The sequence below is a fragment of the Naumovozyma dairenensis genome, chromosome 1, assembly GCF_000227115.2.
Source record: "Naumovozyma dairenensis CBS 421 chromosome 1, complete genome".
Taxonomy (NCBI): Eukaryota; Fungi; Ascomycota; class Saccharomycetes; order Saccharomycetales; family Saccharomycetaceae; genus Naumovozyma; species Naumovozyma dairenensis.
In genome coordinates, this window is record NC_016479.1 from 1,438,228 (window position 1) to 1,455,401 (window position 17,174).

A 17,174-nucleotide genomic window follows, 5' to 3' on the forward strand; every position below is an offset into this window, starting at 1 on the left:
TTGCGTCCGCGTGTTACGAAACGATACAACAAAAATAAATAGTAATGTGGCTGTAAATGTAATCTTTGGATAAGTTGTCTATCTCTTTAAAAAAACCATATTTAGAGTATTATCTCTACCACTGGAACCGAAAACCATCTCGTATATTTTCATAAAGTAATTCGTATGCGTAGTAGTCCAATAATCAACTTGTTAAACAGGAAAATGAGCTCCGTAGCACTGCCAAAAATACAGAAGGCAATTATTATCGATGGTGTCAGCGACGGTTATGATGTTATCAAATATAAGGATATCGCTACACCTACAATCCAAACACCAAACGATATAATCATCAAAAACAAATATGCTGGTGTCAACTATATCGAATCGTATTTTCGTAAAGGTATCTATCCATGTGCATTACCAGCTATCTTAGGAAGAGAAGCTTCTGGGGTAGTCGTAGATAAGGGAACTAACATCAAGAATTTCGAAATTGGTGATAAGGTTGCTTACATAGGCAATTGTTCCATGGCACAATTCACTAAAATCGACAATTCAATGATTATGAAATTGAGCAGTGATTCAACTAATGAAGACCTAAAATTATATGCAGCTGGAATTCTGCAAGGACTGACTGCTTTAAGTTTTGTTACAGAGGCATATGAAGTCAAAAAGGGTGATTATATATTAGTTTATGCTGCCGCTGGTGGTGCTGGTTTGATATTCGATCAGCTGATTAAGGCAAGAGGTGCACATGTTATTGCTGTTTGTTCCTCTGACGAAAAGTTGCAATTAGCCAAGGAAAATGGAGCTGAATATTTGATCAATTCTAAAACTGATGATATCTTGACCAAAGTTATGGAGATCACAGACAATAAAGGTGTCCAAGCTGCATTTGATTCCGTTGGGAAAGATACTTTTCATACTACTTTGGCTGCGCTGAAAAACAAGGGAACTTTTGTTTCTTTTGGTAATGCCTCTGGTCCAGTCCCTCCAATTAAAATCAGTTTGTTAACTCCAAAGAATATCAAACTTTTAAGACCTAGTTTATATGCATACACCAAGGATCCAGAAGATTGGAACAAATACACTACTGAATTATTCTCATTAATACAAACTGGCGCTTTAAAAATCAAGATAAATGACGCTGTATCACTTGAAAAATACGCTGAGCTTGCCAAGAAATTAGAAAGCAGATCTACAACTGGTAAATTTGTGTTAGAAATCCCACAGTAATTGGTTTGTCTTTACAGAGCTATAATGATTATATATACTCCAAGCACCCTATTGTTTTGTGTTGTGTTGTTTCGAAGTTAAGATGTCTGTCACAAAAAATATGTCTTCCATTAAAGCAGGAATATAATGAAAATAGAAATATTTCCCAAGGTGACTTAGTCTGTACTATCTAAAGATATTTCATAAACATTGTGTAATTTACTTAGCATTTACTAATGGAATAGTTCTAATAAATTAATAGTTCATAACCGTTCTAATAAAAGAACACAGTGGATAAAACCTTCATTTTGAATTGCTATATATTTTTGTAGGCAACATGCATTTACAAGAGCTCTATTATAACGCTGAAATTGGGAAAATTAAGGACAACAACTCCGGAAAGGTGCAAACCAAGCGAAAGTTCAAGGAATTATCACCTCCAAGAAAGCGTAAATTATTGGGATTCTTTCATCAACATTCAAGGAAACAACTAGAACATCCTAACGATTCTGAAAGTGACTTCACTCTAGATGATATTAACGATCGTTTTACTGCGGACACAAGAAATCAAACTGATGAAGATAGCGCTACATCAAATATAAGTTTATGCGATCGAAGACAAAGATATAATGCTCCAGAACCTCCATCCCTTCATGAAATGGCAAATCATGCTACAGGCACCAATTTCTCGATATATCTTAAAAAACTACACGAGCTAGGTTCTAATATAAAACGTTCTGTAAGAACAAGCCACAAAACAGAACCCATTTCCTCAGAAAATAGTTTCTCTGGTTCTGATACATCTGAAAGGAATGGTCATTCTCTTGAATATTACGACGTTTTCCATACAAATCCATCACATTTGAATACGTTGTTTGATTATGGATTAGAACATTGCTCCAATTTAACTCATGGCTTGAAAGAACAACAGTTTAAATCATTTAGAAGATTAGGCCCATTTCAAACGAAAAAATATGAAGAGTGCACAAGTTTAGCTAACACCTATTCTTCTCATTCAAGCCTCCTCAGCTCTCGTGAAGTTGATGCACTTGATGAATCTGCTACATGTGATTATTCTACTGAGAGTCGAGGTACCAAAAGAATGTTGAATTTAGGGAGAATCAATAGTAAACGATTATGTCTACCTAAAGAATCAGAATCGCTATCGACAGGATCGGAAGTGGGCCATGCACCATCTATGACAAAATTACATTCACCCAATTTGTTTGAGGATAAAGCTGCCCTTTTAGACCATTGCTTGCAAATTTCAAGTAGTTCCGATAGTGTTTCTACAATCGAACTATCAAATGATAATCTCTCTTTTTCAGAAAGAAGTGAGGAAGATTTTGGAAATGTACCTGATACCATTGGTGTATCATCTGTTAGTTCACAAGGAAGTGTAGTATCCAATCAATTGTTGTGTTCAGTACCTACGTTTAGGAAAGGCCACCAAAGTTATGGATGGAGTATTCCTAGGCTTGTTAATAATCTTCATGATGGATCTTTCTCTGATAGACGTCTTAACGAAATACTTGAAAATAATTCAAGTATTAGTTTTACTAATCACCAATTTTACGACGTTCCATATAATGTTGAAGAAGATGAAGTGGCAATTATGCCGCCAATAGATCATAATAGCTTTCAAGGCAGCAATGATAATGATAATGATGAGATTAGCGTTATAGAAAGGGAACAGGATGTACTTGCAACTCTAACTGAAAGTCAAAGAGATAAAAACGAACGCAGCGTTAGATTTGACGAAAACTCCCAACTAATGATCTATAAAGCGGAGCCAACGGAGAATTCGAAGCATAAGAAAGTAAACTCTCATTCCTACGACCTAAAAGACATAACAAGAAAAGGTTTTGGTTCAATCCTTAAGGCGAAGGAAAATGCCTGTAAGATAGCTGAGGAGGAAAGAATAAAGAAATGTGACGAGGTGGATGTAGAGGAATTCATGAGATTATTTGAGAGTTCTGAAATGAAACGTTCCTACAATGAAATGGAATTCTCGAGGTTTAGAGAACAACAAGTAAGGTCGTATATTTTGAAAAACTGTAATAATAATAAAGAACAGTATAAAAATGCCTTAAAAGCTACGATATTTCCTAGCGGCAATGAAGAAGAGTTTACTGATTCTGATTTCGAGCAAGAAAACCATTGCCCAAGTTCTTTCAAACCTTTATGTGGTGACACCAGCTCTACGAATACATACTAAATTTCATAATAAGCAACATATAGTATCTAATTCTTCATAATCATATTATTTGCTGACTTCGGCCTTTAGATATGCCTTCTCATATAAGTTGATTACTTAGCACAAATCAGATATTTTTTTCAGAGGCTAATATCTTCCTCATATCACCCGTTTTTCAATGGCAAATTTTAGAGCTTACCTGAGAATGACATTGTAAGCCAAAAAAGAATATTTTATGTTATTTATTGGGAGGGCAAATGGTGAAGCTCTAAGAAAAATCATAATGACATGCCTTTGAGCTAGATTGTGATACAAATATTTCTAATTTTTTCTGTGAAAGTAAACAAGCCTGACCTCGAAAGGTAGTTATAAAAAAGTATGACAATTTGCTCGAACAATATTCAAGATAGGTACTACCGTACTATTAATATTCTATGGTAAAGGTCTAGACATCCAGTTTGGTACAACGTCTTCTATAAAAGACACGAACTACTTACCAAATATGGAAGGAACTCGAAGTATCGATTTCTCTTTCTCCTGTTTTTATTTATACATTATTATTTACTATTTATTTTTAATAAAAACGAACTCTTTTACATACATTAAAACGAGGATATTAAATTACTCTTATTATACCTCATATTTAGCTCAGATCTCAATCGACAATGGAATCTTACAACTAAAACATAACAGGATTAACTGCAAACAATGCTTCGGAGCGCAATTGGGGTATCTTCAGCCTAACGTTAACATTAAAAATATTATTACATACTACTAAGAGTGCCCTCTAGGCTAAGGTATACTGAAAATTGTAATAATATCGGTAGACGTGGAGAAAAAGAAAAAAAACGGAACATACTTTGTGATAGCGTGATCCAGGATTCGAAATACATGTAGTGAAGTGAACTTTGAAGATTCGACTTTACTACCCGTCGGCGAGGTCACGGATACTAGGTATCCGTAGACGAGGTCACGGATATGAGATATCCGTGGTTGAGGTCGCGGATGGTATATCGTCAGATCAAAGAGGATTCATAGCCTGTGTTTAGTTAGACTAACAAGGAGTTGAATCGAGATCTTCAGTATGGGGTTATCCTATTAGATAGCGTAATCCTGCAGGGTGTGTACGAGCTCTGGGAGAGTCGTAACAACTGCGTCAAGTATTAGATACTTTCTGAAACAAGGGGTTGAGTCAAAGTCTTGAGAAGATCCAAGATCCTTCTAAGGGATATATATAAGAGGCAAGGATATCGTATATCCTGCATATGTAGTTTATGTAATGACATAGAACTAAGTAACAAACGAACAACGAAGTAACTAAGTAATTAAGTACTTTAAAAAACACATTCAAACCTTTCAACAACAACAACAAAATGAACAACAATCAAGATGTTCACAACAATTTGTCTGAGGACGTAGTCATGTCTGACGATGTCCCCAACGCTTTTACTACAATACAATATAATTTCGGTCCAATGGTCCAGTGGTGAAGACGTCGCCTTTACACGGCGAAGATCCCGAGTTCGAACCTCGGTTGGATCAATTTTTCTTTTTCTTTTTTCGATCAGACAAATTTTTTTACACAATTATATATCCATACCATACTACCCCGACTCCTAAACTGGTTCTTTTTCTTGAAGTAAGGTCCTTTTCTTTCCAACTGGTAAAAATTTCTAAAGATGGAAATTTAGTATGGATAGCTACATCAGAAAAAGCGATGTTATCTTGTATCTATGATCACAATTATTCAGGCATAATAAAATGAACCTCATTTCTTCAGTGCCCGAAGGATCAACAGTTATTAGTGCTTTAGGGCTATATGCCCAGTATTTATCTCCTATGTAAGATTCTAAGCTTCTTTAGTTTTCTATTATCGAAAAACTGTTTTGGCATGGTTTTAAACTATCTGCGTTAAACAATCTGAACTCAGTGAACTACATATTGTTATTTTTTCCTTAGCCCTCTCATTCGTAAAAAAAGACACACCCCTTAGAATTATGCTTCTCCCGAAAAAGACTAGTAGCATCTAATTAAAGCATGCTGAACTTAGGTAAATCTAAAATCACTCACAAATAAACTGCCTGTTTTAAAGCCATTGTTTAACTTTGTTGCAAATGTTAAAGCGTAAGTTAAGTAGGGTACAACCTTATAGAGCCCTTAAGACATTGCATACTCCTGTTTACAAATTTAATCACCTGTCCGATCGGAAACCATTCATAAAGGATATTGAATTACTGGATAAAATTCTATCAGCCAGCTCATATGACCACTCACTCCTTTATACCAGTAAATATAATAGTCATCCACGATTCATTTCATCTCAAAATTCAATTCAATGGCGACATATTATATATGAGTATATGAATTCCCTCCAAAAATCAGTTCTATTCGAGAATAATAAAATGTCTCGACAGAGGTCACATTTAGGAAAAATTGGGCTTGATTTATTTTTGAAATGCACCAACGGTGAAGTATCCTCCCTGAGTACAACTTTATCTTCTAATTTGTTTCGTGAAGTAATAAAATACAAGGATATAGATATCTTGCCTGGTGTACAGCTTGGGTTAACTAAAGTCCGTGAGTTTTTATCAGAGAGAAAAATACTCCTAAAAGATTCGAAACAAATTCAGTCTTTAATTGATAGCTTAACTATAAATGAGATTGATTCAGAATTGTTGAAACGCGTGATGGAGATTCTGGAATATGAACTTGCTTCAAATGACGTTGTCCGTATCGTGAAGGGGAAACGGTTCATTGACGAACTTGACATTACACAAGGCTGGAAGGTTTATAATGGGTTGATTGGAAACAAACAATATTTAAGATCATTAAACCTTCCTCAAAACAACTTGGTATCTTTTGGCAAATCGTTGGTTCTTGTATATGATGGAAATTTGAGAGAAGCTAAGCATATTCTTCCTACTTTACACTATGCAACTACATCAAAGAAACCTTTGATTCTTATTATTACTGGAGAATGTTCTGCTGATGCTTTGACATCAATTACAATAAATAATAATAAGAATGCACGGAATAAAAATGAAAGTAGAGTTGCTGTTATCAAATATGTTGCTAAGGATAATGGTGATTTGTCAATTCAAGAAAATTACGACTTGTTGAACTTTTTAAAACTTCCTAAGGGATTTTCCAGTATTTATTCTCCGGAGTATAGTTCATTAGTCCCAAGTAAAGTTTGTGCTACTGATTATTTTGGCAATATTGATTCTTTGAAAGCTACAACTTCTGAGGCATTCCTGTATAGTCCAGAATTAGCCAGTGACGCAGATGCTGATGCTGCTGCTGATGGAAAAAGTATCTCTAACCCCATGAAAAGGATAGTCACCTTGTCAGTAGGGGGAACAAATGAGACTGAAATCATTCAAAGAGTTGAATACTTAGGCCATTTGATTAATGTTATTTTGTATAATGGACTACGAACAGGATTTGTACCAGGAAGCGGTTTCGCATTACTTAAAGCGATTCCTTCATTGGATGAATTACAAAGAGAATACTCCTCCAACCTACCCATGAAGTTAGGTTTAGCTGCAGTCACATCCAGCTTGCTATGTCCAACGGAAACAATGTTGCAGAATAAGTATGGTAAAAATAAACTACGAAAAAATGAATTGATTTCTAGTACAATCAAGTTAGGCAATTTCTTGGAAGTGTCATTGAATACTCAAGATTCTGGAAAAAATGTAATCGAAAAAGGCATATTAGAGCCATGGAATCGGGTTGATAAGGCTCTTTCTGATACTTTACATTTCTTACAATTATCAACAAGTTGTAACACTGCAATTACAAGAGTATGTGAAAAACCCAGAAAGCCTTCCACACAGAGCTAACAATAGTAATAGAAATGTACGTAATATTCATCCACTTGTACATAATATATGTATATTCTAATCGTTCATTTTCAACGAAAGTGTTGGGTTTTTCCCACCACAAACGCCCCGGTTATTTAGAGTTTAGGTTCTATAATTCTCATAAACATCTTCTTTCAGGCCACTATTCGCTAGAATTTACCGTCTATATTTCCAATATTTTTTGTGACACATTTATCGCAAGGAACTAAGCTACGGGCCGTCCGAGTGCGACATCAAAACAGGGGAAGCGATTTCTTTTGAGGTATCGAATGACACTTCTTATAATATTATATAAAGGGTCTAGAACAACCTAAAAAAAACAATCAAACCATTTAAGTTAACTTTGAATTGCCACAAACCTCAAATCTCAATGGGCCAAAGGGCCAAACGTATAAAAAGGCGTATATCCTTGCCCAGTTAAATTTTTACTTTCATTTTTATTTTCTTCAAAATATTTTTTGCTATCTCTACTATATAGTTACTTAAAACATTAAATAAGTTAAACAACCGTCTAAAATAAAATGAAGCTTATAAAACTATCCTCAACTGCTTTTTTGTTTTCTGTTGCTATCATTCTCTTTAAATCCGGCGTGGATGCAGCACCTGTTCTCTTCACGAGAGGAACTGATACTTTCTTCTACATTACATTGTTCGTTGAGTTTCTTGCCCTTCTTGATGTTGCAATGATGTGTGGGCCTTTAGGGGCAGCTTTTGTGTCCTTTGGTGGTTTGAGTTGTTTATTTGGGTTGTTGGCTACTTTTTGTGCTTTGATGGTGTTTATTCTCAAAGGTGTCAATATTATTGAAGGGACACCAGTAATCATGGGATTGAGCGAACTATTTGAAAATGTGGGTGTTAAACACTTCGACAAATTTAATGATTTGACGTGCGGTATATTTGATTTCAAGGTGAAGTTATATGGGATTAATGTTGCAAACCAATCCCATTTAACCTGCCTTGGGTTTACAACCGGATCAGACTTATTTCTTCCAAAAGGCACAACGACTGAAATTTGTATCAGTGACTATGCCAAGGTGAAATTGTCAAAAGTCGGTAACAAGGCTTCCTTGAAGGATATCAGGAATATTGCCTTGAAATTGAAGGGTAGTAAGGTGAAGAATACTACCCGCCATCCCCAAAGATTTATCAAATATTTTGTCGGAGTTTTTAATGAAGATTCAGAAATAGTTATTAGTGAATTTAAAAGAGTAGCAGGCATTCTTTCCAGTGAGTCATGGAAGAATGCTACTCAGGGAACCATGCAGGAGAACTTTTCGATTTATAGTAGGAAAGAAGAGGGAAAACTGCTATATAGGTTTGGATTCAATAAATAAGGGTATAGACCCAATTCACACTCTGCACTCCACAATATAATGATATGATAATATAATAATATAATACTGTAATAATAAAACAAATAATTTTCTCCCTTTTATTTTCACTATCTCGTAAATAAATGTTGTTAATACAAATGAAGTCTTTGGTTTTGTCTTGATTTAAGAGAGGTCGAAATTTGTTGTTTATTGTGCACAAATATTTCGACGCGAAACACTTGAACGTATTTGGGTAAATTGATAACAACAAGACTAACTTGCAAATCTTAAACAAGTCTACTTTCAATTGAAACATGAAAGAAACATAACAACAAGGTATTATCGTCCAATTTTAGGGCTCAAGCTGCTTCAAGGTACGTTTAGGAAAACTATGGTAGAAAAGAAAGTGGGTTCAATAAGATACAATCTGCGAAAAGTCACGTTACCATTAATATCGGTGGTGATATTCCTTGAGGGCGTAATTTGCCTTCTGTTACTCCAAATTTTTACGTTAATGATAACACCAACCAATCCACAAAGACGCCAACATCTTCTTGATTACACTAAACGGTTATTTATTGTTATTTTGGCGACCATCTTAGCCATTGTTGCTCCCTCTGGTGTAAGGATTACAAGAGATAAGAAAACTATTACTGAGGGAACAGTTTACAAAGATGTTAAGAAAGGTAGAATTTGTTCAATATTGCAGAATCACTCGATCTCGATTTGTAACCATCAAATATACACCGATTGGATCTTTTTATGGTGGTTAGCATATACTTCAAATTTGGGCGGTAACGTGTATATAATGTTAAAGAAATCTCTAGAGAATATCCCACTTCTAGGTTTTGGTATGAAGAATTTCGATTTCATATTCATGAGTAGGAAATGGATTAATGATAAGCTTACCTTGGAAAGACAATTGGGTGCATTAAATGAGAAATCTACAAGGCTCGATAATCCTAATGAACAAGATTTAAAGAAAGTCCATGACGAACCGTACAATTTGATTTTATTCCCTGAAGGGACTGTCTTGTCACCAACGACAAGGAGTAAGAGCTTGTCATATGGCCAAAAAATTGGAAGAGAACCATTTTCCACTGTTCTTTTACCACATGAAACTGGACTGAGATTTTCATTACAAAATTTGCAATCCACTCTTGACATTTTATATGACGTGACAATTGGATATTCTGGCGTTAGACAAGACGAATATGGAGAGAATGTGTATGGGTTAAAAAGTATATTCCTCGAAGGGCATTACCCTAAAATGGTCGATATTCATATTAGAGCTTTTAATATAGAAGATATCCCGTTTCATGACGAAACTAAGTTTTCAAAATGGTTATATAAAGTTTGGGAAGAAAAAAATAAGTTATTAAATGACTATTATAAACAAGGTTCCTTCGATTTAGATCCAACAAACACAGATTCTGTCACAGATTCATTTAAAATAAGCTCGTATGAATTCTTTGGTGTATTAATATGCCCGATACTAACATTAATACTTCTGGTCAAATTCATTGCTGGTTTTATCTACTGAGCTCTGCTGTCAGATATATCTTAGCCTACGATTACACCTTTTTTTCTCTATACCCCATCAAAAGAGCACCAATAAAAAGCAGACAAAACATAAAAGTTGATACATTATTGATTATTTAACATTTTCATATAATAGTTTTAATATCATCGCGTATGGATATCAATAATATATGTAATCTAAACTAAACGTTTGGATTTTCCTCTGAAATTCTTTTCTATAAAGATAGGTAACTTAAGCACTTTTAAATAAATACAACATAGTCTATAATTTAATTGTTTGATTTTCAATTCCATACCAATCCTCTTTCGTCAAAAGTTTGTATTCTCTATAACCACTTAACCAAAAGAGGGTTTCTTTACTGTCTGATCCGGATGGAAGTTCCTGTTCCCTGTATAATTTCTTCAAAACTTTATGATTGTCTGTCATTAGAATTTCATTAACGAATTTAACAAATAGTGGTAGAGCATATTTTGGAAGGGATTCTTGAAGACCAGCCAATGTTTTATTTAATATGTTTATCTTTTCTTGATCTGAAATTTGATCAACATCTGCATGTAACTTAATCACCGCGAATCCAGCTCTACCTTCATATTTTGGAACTTTAATACCAACAACAACAACTTGTGATATTTTTTCTGGATTTGCGGCTGAAATTTGATCTTCAACTTCTGTAGTAGAAACGTTTTCTGATTTCCACCTAAAGGTGTCCCCCATTCTATCAATAAAATACCATAACCCATATTTGTCTGCCTTCAGTAAGTCACCACATCTATACCATGCATCACCATTTCTAAATACATTACGTAAAACCTTCGATTTAGTCTCCATTTCATTTCCTAAATATCCTTGGAATGAAGTCTCTGGCTTTCTTGGGAAAAAAATTCTCATTAACATTTCACCTGGTTCTCCAATTGGGGCTACTTCACAAAATCCTTTCTTATTTCTATAAACAACAGTGTCATCATTAGGATCCATCTTCACTAAAGTTTGTTGGAATGATAAAAACCACTGAATAATCGTACCGTAGTTTCTACATGCACCCACACCAAAAGTCCCTTTTTGGAAACTGGTTGTAGCAAATGGTGCCTCTGTTGCAGCGTAAAATTCGCCAATAACTTCAATATTAAATCTTTCCCTAAACGCTTGCCAAATATCAGGCCTTAACCCATTACCATATGCAACTTTTACTCTGTGTATTGATTCGTACTTCGAAACTGGAGTGTGAAGTAAATATCTACAAACTTCCCCGACATATTGTATATGTGTTGCCTCTGTCAGATAAGCTTGTTTCCAGAAGTTTGTTGCAGAGAATTTATTTGCAACCGCAATACAACCACCTTGCGATAATACAGCACAAACCCCCAATAAAGCTGCAGTGGAATGGAATAATGGCATCCCTGTAAAAACAACACTCTCATTATTCATATGTAGCACGTAGCCAAATAGTTGACAACCAATTGCGGCTTTTCTCCACGACATGATGGCTGATTTGGGGAGACCTGTCGTACCCGAAGTATAAATCAACATTGCAGCTTTGAAATCCGTCAAGTCCTTTGGTGACCTAAGCTCATCTTCTTGAAGGAATGTGGGTGATGATGGATTTAATATGACCGACATGAGATCATTTTCGTCTAAATAATTTAACCTAACGTTTGGTAATTCATTCTTAATTTCTTCTTCTGATTTCATGATCGGTTCACTTGCATCTGGGTCAATAAACACTTGAGTAATATCGGAGATCTTCAGTGAATGAACTAAAGGTTTACCAACCGAGTTATAATTTAAAAATGCTGGAATTGCACCAATGTTCCAGCATGATAACCACAGAAACAAAAACAATGGTTTATTGGTACAATCTAAGGCAACATAGTCACCTGATTTAACATTATATTTGTATGTCAAGATATGAGACATCCTTAAAACAATATCATAAGTTTCTTTATAGGTAAAACTTTCCAATTCATATTCACCTTTCTTTGCTAGAGGTTTAGCGTAGCGTATGGCTAAGCGATCACCGTTTAGCTCGACTTGTTTGATAAATATGTACCATGTTTGAAATCTATGTCTTCTAACAGTGAAGAAATAGGAAAACACAGATTTTAAGAAATAAGGGATAATATACCAATCCTCTTTAATTCTATGCCTTTCATCGAGTTTATGGAAATAATCACCAGATAACCATGTTATTAAATAAATAATAGGTAAAATTATTAAGCGAAGTAATCTCGAGAGAAGAATCAATATCCTTGTAATAATGAAAATAGGCACTTGTGCAAAATTCATATTATTCTATGATTTTTGAAGTCTATGGAATATTCCTAACTTAAATGAGAAGAAATTTTGTAGCTTTTTGGTTATCTTTGTTAATAGAGACGATATAGCAAATTATGTGGTTACCTGAGTATGAAGATTAGATAAAGAAAAGTATAAAAGCTTTTCAATGATCATTATAACATTATATATTTTTGAGATGTTGTTGTTTACCGAGTGTTGCATTTCCCATTATTAAATTTCATGAAATTCGTGACAGGAAAATGTAGCCCTACCCTGAATAAAAGTGTAATGGGGGTTATTAACTTAAGCCCGCAGTATTTGTTTTGGTTTAAAACCCTTAAATTATTTAACCTCACGTGATCGGATAGGCAAATAGAGTCCTCTTCATAAGCACTTAATTGTGACGGACTTCAGTAAAATAAGGAATGTGTAAGCTAAATGATGACAATGATGAAATGTCTTAATAGAGTATCATATATATGGATTTATACAATTACATAACATAGAAGCCTTTGTTTTCTCCTGTTGAATTTTGTACGTAATTATTTTTCTAAATGAATGAATTTTTTTTTTTGAATATCTTCTTAAACTTTTGAATTCATCGTTGAACTAGAAGATATAGATGAATTGTAATAATCATAAGGTTTCCCAACATTGATATCATCAATTTTTTCATCAAGTTTCTTCCTATCCCTCAAATATAAAGCCCATAATATCACACAATCTATTAGTAAAAATGCAAAACTAAACCAAGACATTGTACTGGCTTTCTTACCCTTGGTAACCTTGATTATTCCCATACTGGCGGCGGGAACAAATTTATAACTTGCCTTTATAGCAATATGTGTCCAAATAGCTCCAAACCCCCAAACTAATACTAAAACAGGAGATAATAACAAGAGAAATATGTTGACATATTCTCTAAATGGTAAGTTGGGGATTGTCACATATAAAATTAATATGAACATTATTATTGTTAAAATAATTGTAGCCATCAAAATATATGGGTGTAAAACCTTTACTGAAAACAATTGTGCAATCTCTAAAATGTTCAATTTTACAGGTGTCTGATTCATAGTGGTTTTATTTGTGGAAGAGGAAGCAGATGGGATATTGAATAATTCGATAGATAAATCGGTAAAGAGCGAAAGATTTGATAGATTTTTCCTTGGATAGCAGATTGACGTCAATGTTTGGTTTTGTAAATTGTAAACTCTTGGAACGGATTCAATACAAACACCCATGAAACCAGCTCTAATTACTACATCCTCTAAACCTGTTGTCTTGTTTCCAGAAGTAAACGATGATTTAATAACCGAGTAAAATGGTGAGTCTGAGTCAAAGTCATAACGTGTCAGGAATGTTTTATGGTTAGCTAAATTATAACAGCCAATAAGGAGAAATATTGTTAAAAAAATTGTAATAACGTTGAATATTAGAACAAATATTCTTGGCATTCTTTTGGCGCAAAACCACATGGCTGAGAAGTACATCGTATTTTTTCTTTTTGTATATTCTAGAGAGGAATTGTTGCTTTTTTGGTGCTATCTTCTTCATGGCACATTACGAATTTCAGATAAAGTTGTGAAAAAAAACTTGGAAAAACTATTCGGTTGAAAACATTATCTGCGAGATATTTATATCTTTCATTTCTGGAGTAAGATTGTCTGTAATTCTGTATATTTTTCTCTGTCACTTTGTTCCAGACGCGTAACATAGGGTATCAAAACTCACCGAATGCTGATAACATGCGTTAATATTTAAAAGCGCGACATCTTTGAAACAAGTTCCAGAAACCATCAATGAAAATATCAGAGACAAGATATCAAACAATTTTGGATCAATGACAAGTTTACTTTCAAACCACGACCTCTTTAAGGGTAGTTAAAATGAATAATTAATCTTTTTCTATTCAAATATACTTCTAAAAATATTTACCGTTATATGAATATGTATTATGTTCCGGCCTGTTTCACTTCCATTTGTTTCCTGGTTTACTCACTTTTTTGTTATATAAACCTTTTTGAAACAGTTTGGAAGTAAAAGTAACGAAAAGCCTCAGTCAAGATAAAAAGAAGGTTGTATATTTCTAATTCAAAATAGAAGCACCAGTAATAATGTCAACCAATTCATTTGTGATGACAGCTTGTCTTGTTCTATTGTAAAGAATTTGGTATTTGTTAATCATTTCACCTGCATTCTTTGAGGCATTTTCCATAGCATTTCTTCTTGCTGAAATTTCTGCTGCATAACCGTTTGCCATTGCTGTTAAAATCTGATTGGTAAATGTATATTCGAATAAGTCCAATGGAACATTAGCATCATTGTCAATATCAAACTTTCCCAAAGCAGGGGACTGTTCAATAGCTGCAGGAGTAAACATTAATTTGTTTTTAGCTTCAAAAGATAATGAAGAGATTGGATCATTATAGTAAATACTGATCTTTGGATATTGTCTTGCATTCAATTCGGTGATGATTTTATCAACGATGGCTGATGATTCTTCAAAGGTTGGTGCATCCTTCCCGACACCGTTAATACCTATTTTGACATTCGACGGGTGACTCCTTAACAATTGCATCCTAATTTTATCTCCGATGGCAACAACATCTGCGTTTGGTGCATCTATTAAGTGAGATCTAACTTTTCTTGCTAAATGAGAATGAATAGCCCCACATAACCCCTTATCTGAAGTAATGGCAATAATTAATTCCTTTGGAGGCTCAGTACTATCCTCTGAGATCAATTGTTTAGTCTTAGCGTTTTCGTAAAATTGTCTGTCTGCTTCATCGACTCTCTTTGCTGATACTTTAGCCTTTTCAGCTTTACTTAATCTTGTCGAGGCAACAATTTTCATAGTTTTTGTAATTTTTTCAATATTTTTGATTGATTTCAAACGAGTTTCAACTTCTTTCAAAGTCGCATAATTTCTGGCTAATTGTGGACGAATAGATGGTATAGTATTAAGGCCTACCATAGCCATTCGAGTACGTAACGTATTACCGAAAATACTAGGTAGCATGATGATTGGTTTCCGTTATTTTGGGGGATATAAACTTTCAATAGTCCTGTGTATCAATCAATCGGTAATTCTTTATTGTTGTTTTATCTTTACAAAATACGTAATCAATATGTTGAAAAGAATAGAAAGCCATTGAGAGATACCTCTTTTTTGTTCTTGCTAATTGTTCGAAATATAATTAGGGAAGGCCCTACCCTTGTTCGCATTGAAAACCTCGCTGTAATTTTATTTTATTGGTTCCGGATCACGTGCGGCATTCAAAAAAATAAGGCTTTTGGAAGGATAGAGGACAGGGCAGACTTGAAATATCGTTACAACATATCTAAGGTACTGTTAAACGAGTTCCTAGTGATGATGATAAGGTATAAATAACCGTTTTAATTCTTTTTAATAATATACATAATTACAAATGCTAGATTGGTTGGATATAGGATATGAATAATAAATAGCGACCTTTTTCGTTTTTTTGAAGAATGCTGTTTTATTTCTATTTCGATTTTATTTTGAGAAGCAAACTTGCCGATTTTCATTCGCGACTCAATGCATCAAATAGGTGTTTTCATTCTTCTTTGCTCTTTCTTTGGACCCCTTAGGGACAAATTCGTAATCAATTTTAACATCCAAATCTCTGTTGTTACGATCGTTTGGGGAACAGATCAACTTACCCTTTAATACGTCACCGACTTCACATTCCAAATCATCACTTAGATAAAAAACGGTTTGTTTCCAATGAGTATATGGAGCATGTGGACCAGTAGAAAACTCCACTGGTTTCTTACCCTTTGGGGCTGGAAAAACGGTATCGAACCAGCAAATGAGACCGCTGATCCAATCTTTCCTTTTAGCTTCCAATTGAAAGTTAGCTTCGAACGAAAGATCTTCCAATGTGACTGTATTTAAATCGAATTCAATTAATTTACATCTGGTGGTATTAACCAAAGTACTCTCCACGGTGTCCACGATAGGTTCCCTCATAATTAATGGGATGAATGGGGAATAATCAAATCCATAAACGTCGTGCCAGTAATTAATCTTTTCTTGCTTGAATTCAGAATCCTCTAATCCAACAACATGGATGGAACATTTATCAGGGAAAATTAACCCACCTTCAACTAAATAATTATCACGAGCATATAAGACAGTGTCTAACATAGATTCATAAAGTAAAAAATAACCCATCCATTCCGAGATAATGATATCGACTTTCTTAAATGGTAATTCGACATCTTCCAATTTACCACGTAATAAAGTAATCTTATCTGAGAATCCATTCAATTCGACCAATTCTCTAGCCATTTCAATGATACTAGACATATCGACACCGATGACATGTTTAGCGCCATGTTTAGCAGCGAACATGGAAAGAATACCAGTACCACAGCCGACATCTAAGACAATTTTATCCTTAAAGAAATCCTTGTTTTGAATGATAGCGTTTCTATAGGATAAAGTACGAACTGAATCTTGTAACATTTCTTCGTGGATACCATAATGATCATATGAATCGAAATAATGTTGTTCAGTATGACTTAGCGTTTGCTTATCAGTAGCAGATTCATCTTTGGTAGTTTTACTCATTGTAGTATATACTGGTGATTGTTTCGTAAGTTCGAGTGGTAATGTTATCTATTAATACTTTCTTATGAACTAGTATAGTCGACGATGAGCATATCCTTATTTTTTTAGTTCCATTCAGATCTCTTATAAAAATCTCCCGAAAATTTTTCTTTTTTCCTTCCTTGGAGAATTTTCTTTGACATTTCTT

At 34.3% G+C, this 17,174-nt stretch overlaps 9 protein-coding genes and 1 non-coding gene across 10 annotated transcripts; 6 read left to right on the forward strand and 4 right to left on the reverse strand.

Moving 5' to 3' along the window:
- Positions 1 to 165: 165 nt before the first annotated feature.
- On the forward strand, positions 166 to 1,215 carry ZTA1 (NADPH:quinone reductase; the record flags this gene model as incomplete). Its single annotated transcript, XM_003667981.1, has 1 exon — positions 166 to 1,215. The coding sequence occupies one exon, from the start codon at positions 166 to 168 to the stop codon at positions 1,213 to 1,215; it is 1,050 nt and encodes a 349-aa protein (XP_003668029.1).
- Positions 1,216 to 1,531: 316 nt separating this feature from the next.
- Positions 1,532 to 3,412, forward strand: GIP1 (protein phosphatase regulator GIP1; the record flags this gene model as incomplete). Its single annotated transcript, XM_003667982.1, has 1 exon — positions 1,532 to 3,412. One exon carries the CDS (start codon positions 1,532 to 1,534, stop codon positions 3,410 to 3,412), a length of 1,881 nt encoding a protein of 626 aa, XP_003668030.1.
- A 1,448-nt stretch (positions 3,413 to 4,860) lies between these two features.
- On the forward strand, positions 4,861 to 4,933 carry NDAI0Atrna11V. The gene has a single exon. It is a non-coding gene; the product is annotated as a tRNA-Val (tRNA).
- Positions 4,934 to 5,505: 572 nt separating this feature from the next.
- On the forward strand, positions 5,506 to 7,236 carry TCM62 (Tcm62p; the record flags this gene model as incomplete). The annotated part of the gene is made up of 1 exon (XM_003667983.1): positions 5,506 to 7,236. The coding sequence occupies one exon, from the start codon at positions 5,506 to 5,508 to the stop codon at positions 7,234 to 7,236; it is 1,731 nt and encodes a 576-aa protein (XP_003668031.1).
- Positions 7,237 to 7,778: 542 nt separating this feature from the next.
- On the forward strand, positions 7,779 to 8,591 carry NDAI0A06350 (uncharacterized protein; the record flags this gene model as incomplete). Its single annotated transcript, XM_003667984.1, has 1 exon — positions 7,779 to 8,591. The coding sequence occupies one exon, from the start codon at positions 7,779 to 7,781 to the stop codon at positions 8,589 to 8,591; it is 813 nt and encodes a 270-aa protein (XP_003668032.1).
- A 370-nt stretch (positions 8,592 to 8,961) lies between these two features.
- Positions 8,962 to 10,113, forward strand: CST26 (putative acyltransferase; the record flags this gene model as incomplete). The annotated part of the gene is made up of 1 exon (XM_003667985.1): positions 8,962 to 10,113. The coding sequence occupies one exon, from the start codon at positions 8,962 to 8,964 to the stop codon at positions 10,111 to 10,113; it is 1,152 nt and encodes a 383-aa protein (XP_003668033.1).
- A 261-nt stretch (positions 10,114 to 10,374) lies between these two features.
- Positions 10,375 to 12,396, reverse strand: FAT1 (long-chain fatty acid transporter FAT1; the record flags this gene model as incomplete). Its single annotated transcript, XM_003667986.1, has 1 exon — positions 10,375 to 12,396. One exon carries the CDS (start codon positions 12,394 to 12,396, stop codon positions 10,375 to 10,377), a length of 2,022 nt encoding a protein of 673 aa, XP_003668034.1.
- Positions 12,397 to 12,971: 575 nt separating this feature from the next.
- On the reverse strand, positions 12,972 to 13,880 carry FIG1 (Fig1p; the record flags this gene model as incomplete). Its single annotated transcript, XM_003667987.1, has 1 exon — positions 12,972 to 13,880. One exon carries the CDS (start codon positions 13,878 to 13,880, stop codon positions 12,972 to 12,974), a length of 909 nt encoding a protein of 302 aa, XP_003668035.1.
- Positions 13,881 to 14,476: 596 nt separating this feature from the next.
- Positions 14,477 to 15,409, reverse strand: ATP3 (F1F0 ATP synthase subunit gamma; the record flags this gene model as incomplete). The annotated part of the gene is made up of 1 exon (XM_003667988.1): positions 14,477 to 15,409. One exon carries the CDS (start codon positions 15,407 to 15,409, stop codon positions 14,477 to 14,479), a length of 933 nt encoding a protein of 310 aa, XP_003668036.1.
- A 537-nt stretch (positions 15,410 to 15,946) lies between these two features.
- On the reverse strand, positions 15,947 to 16,987 carry HMT1 (protein-arginine omega-N methyltransferase HMT1; the record flags this gene model as incomplete). The annotated part of the gene is made up of 1 exon (XM_003667989.1): positions 15,947 to 16,987. The coding sequence occupies one exon, from the start codon at positions 16,985 to 16,987 to the stop codon at positions 15,947 to 15,949; it is 1,041 nt and encodes a 346-aa protein (XP_003668037.1).
- Between the last annotated feature and the right edge of the window lie 187 nt (positions 16,988 to 17,174).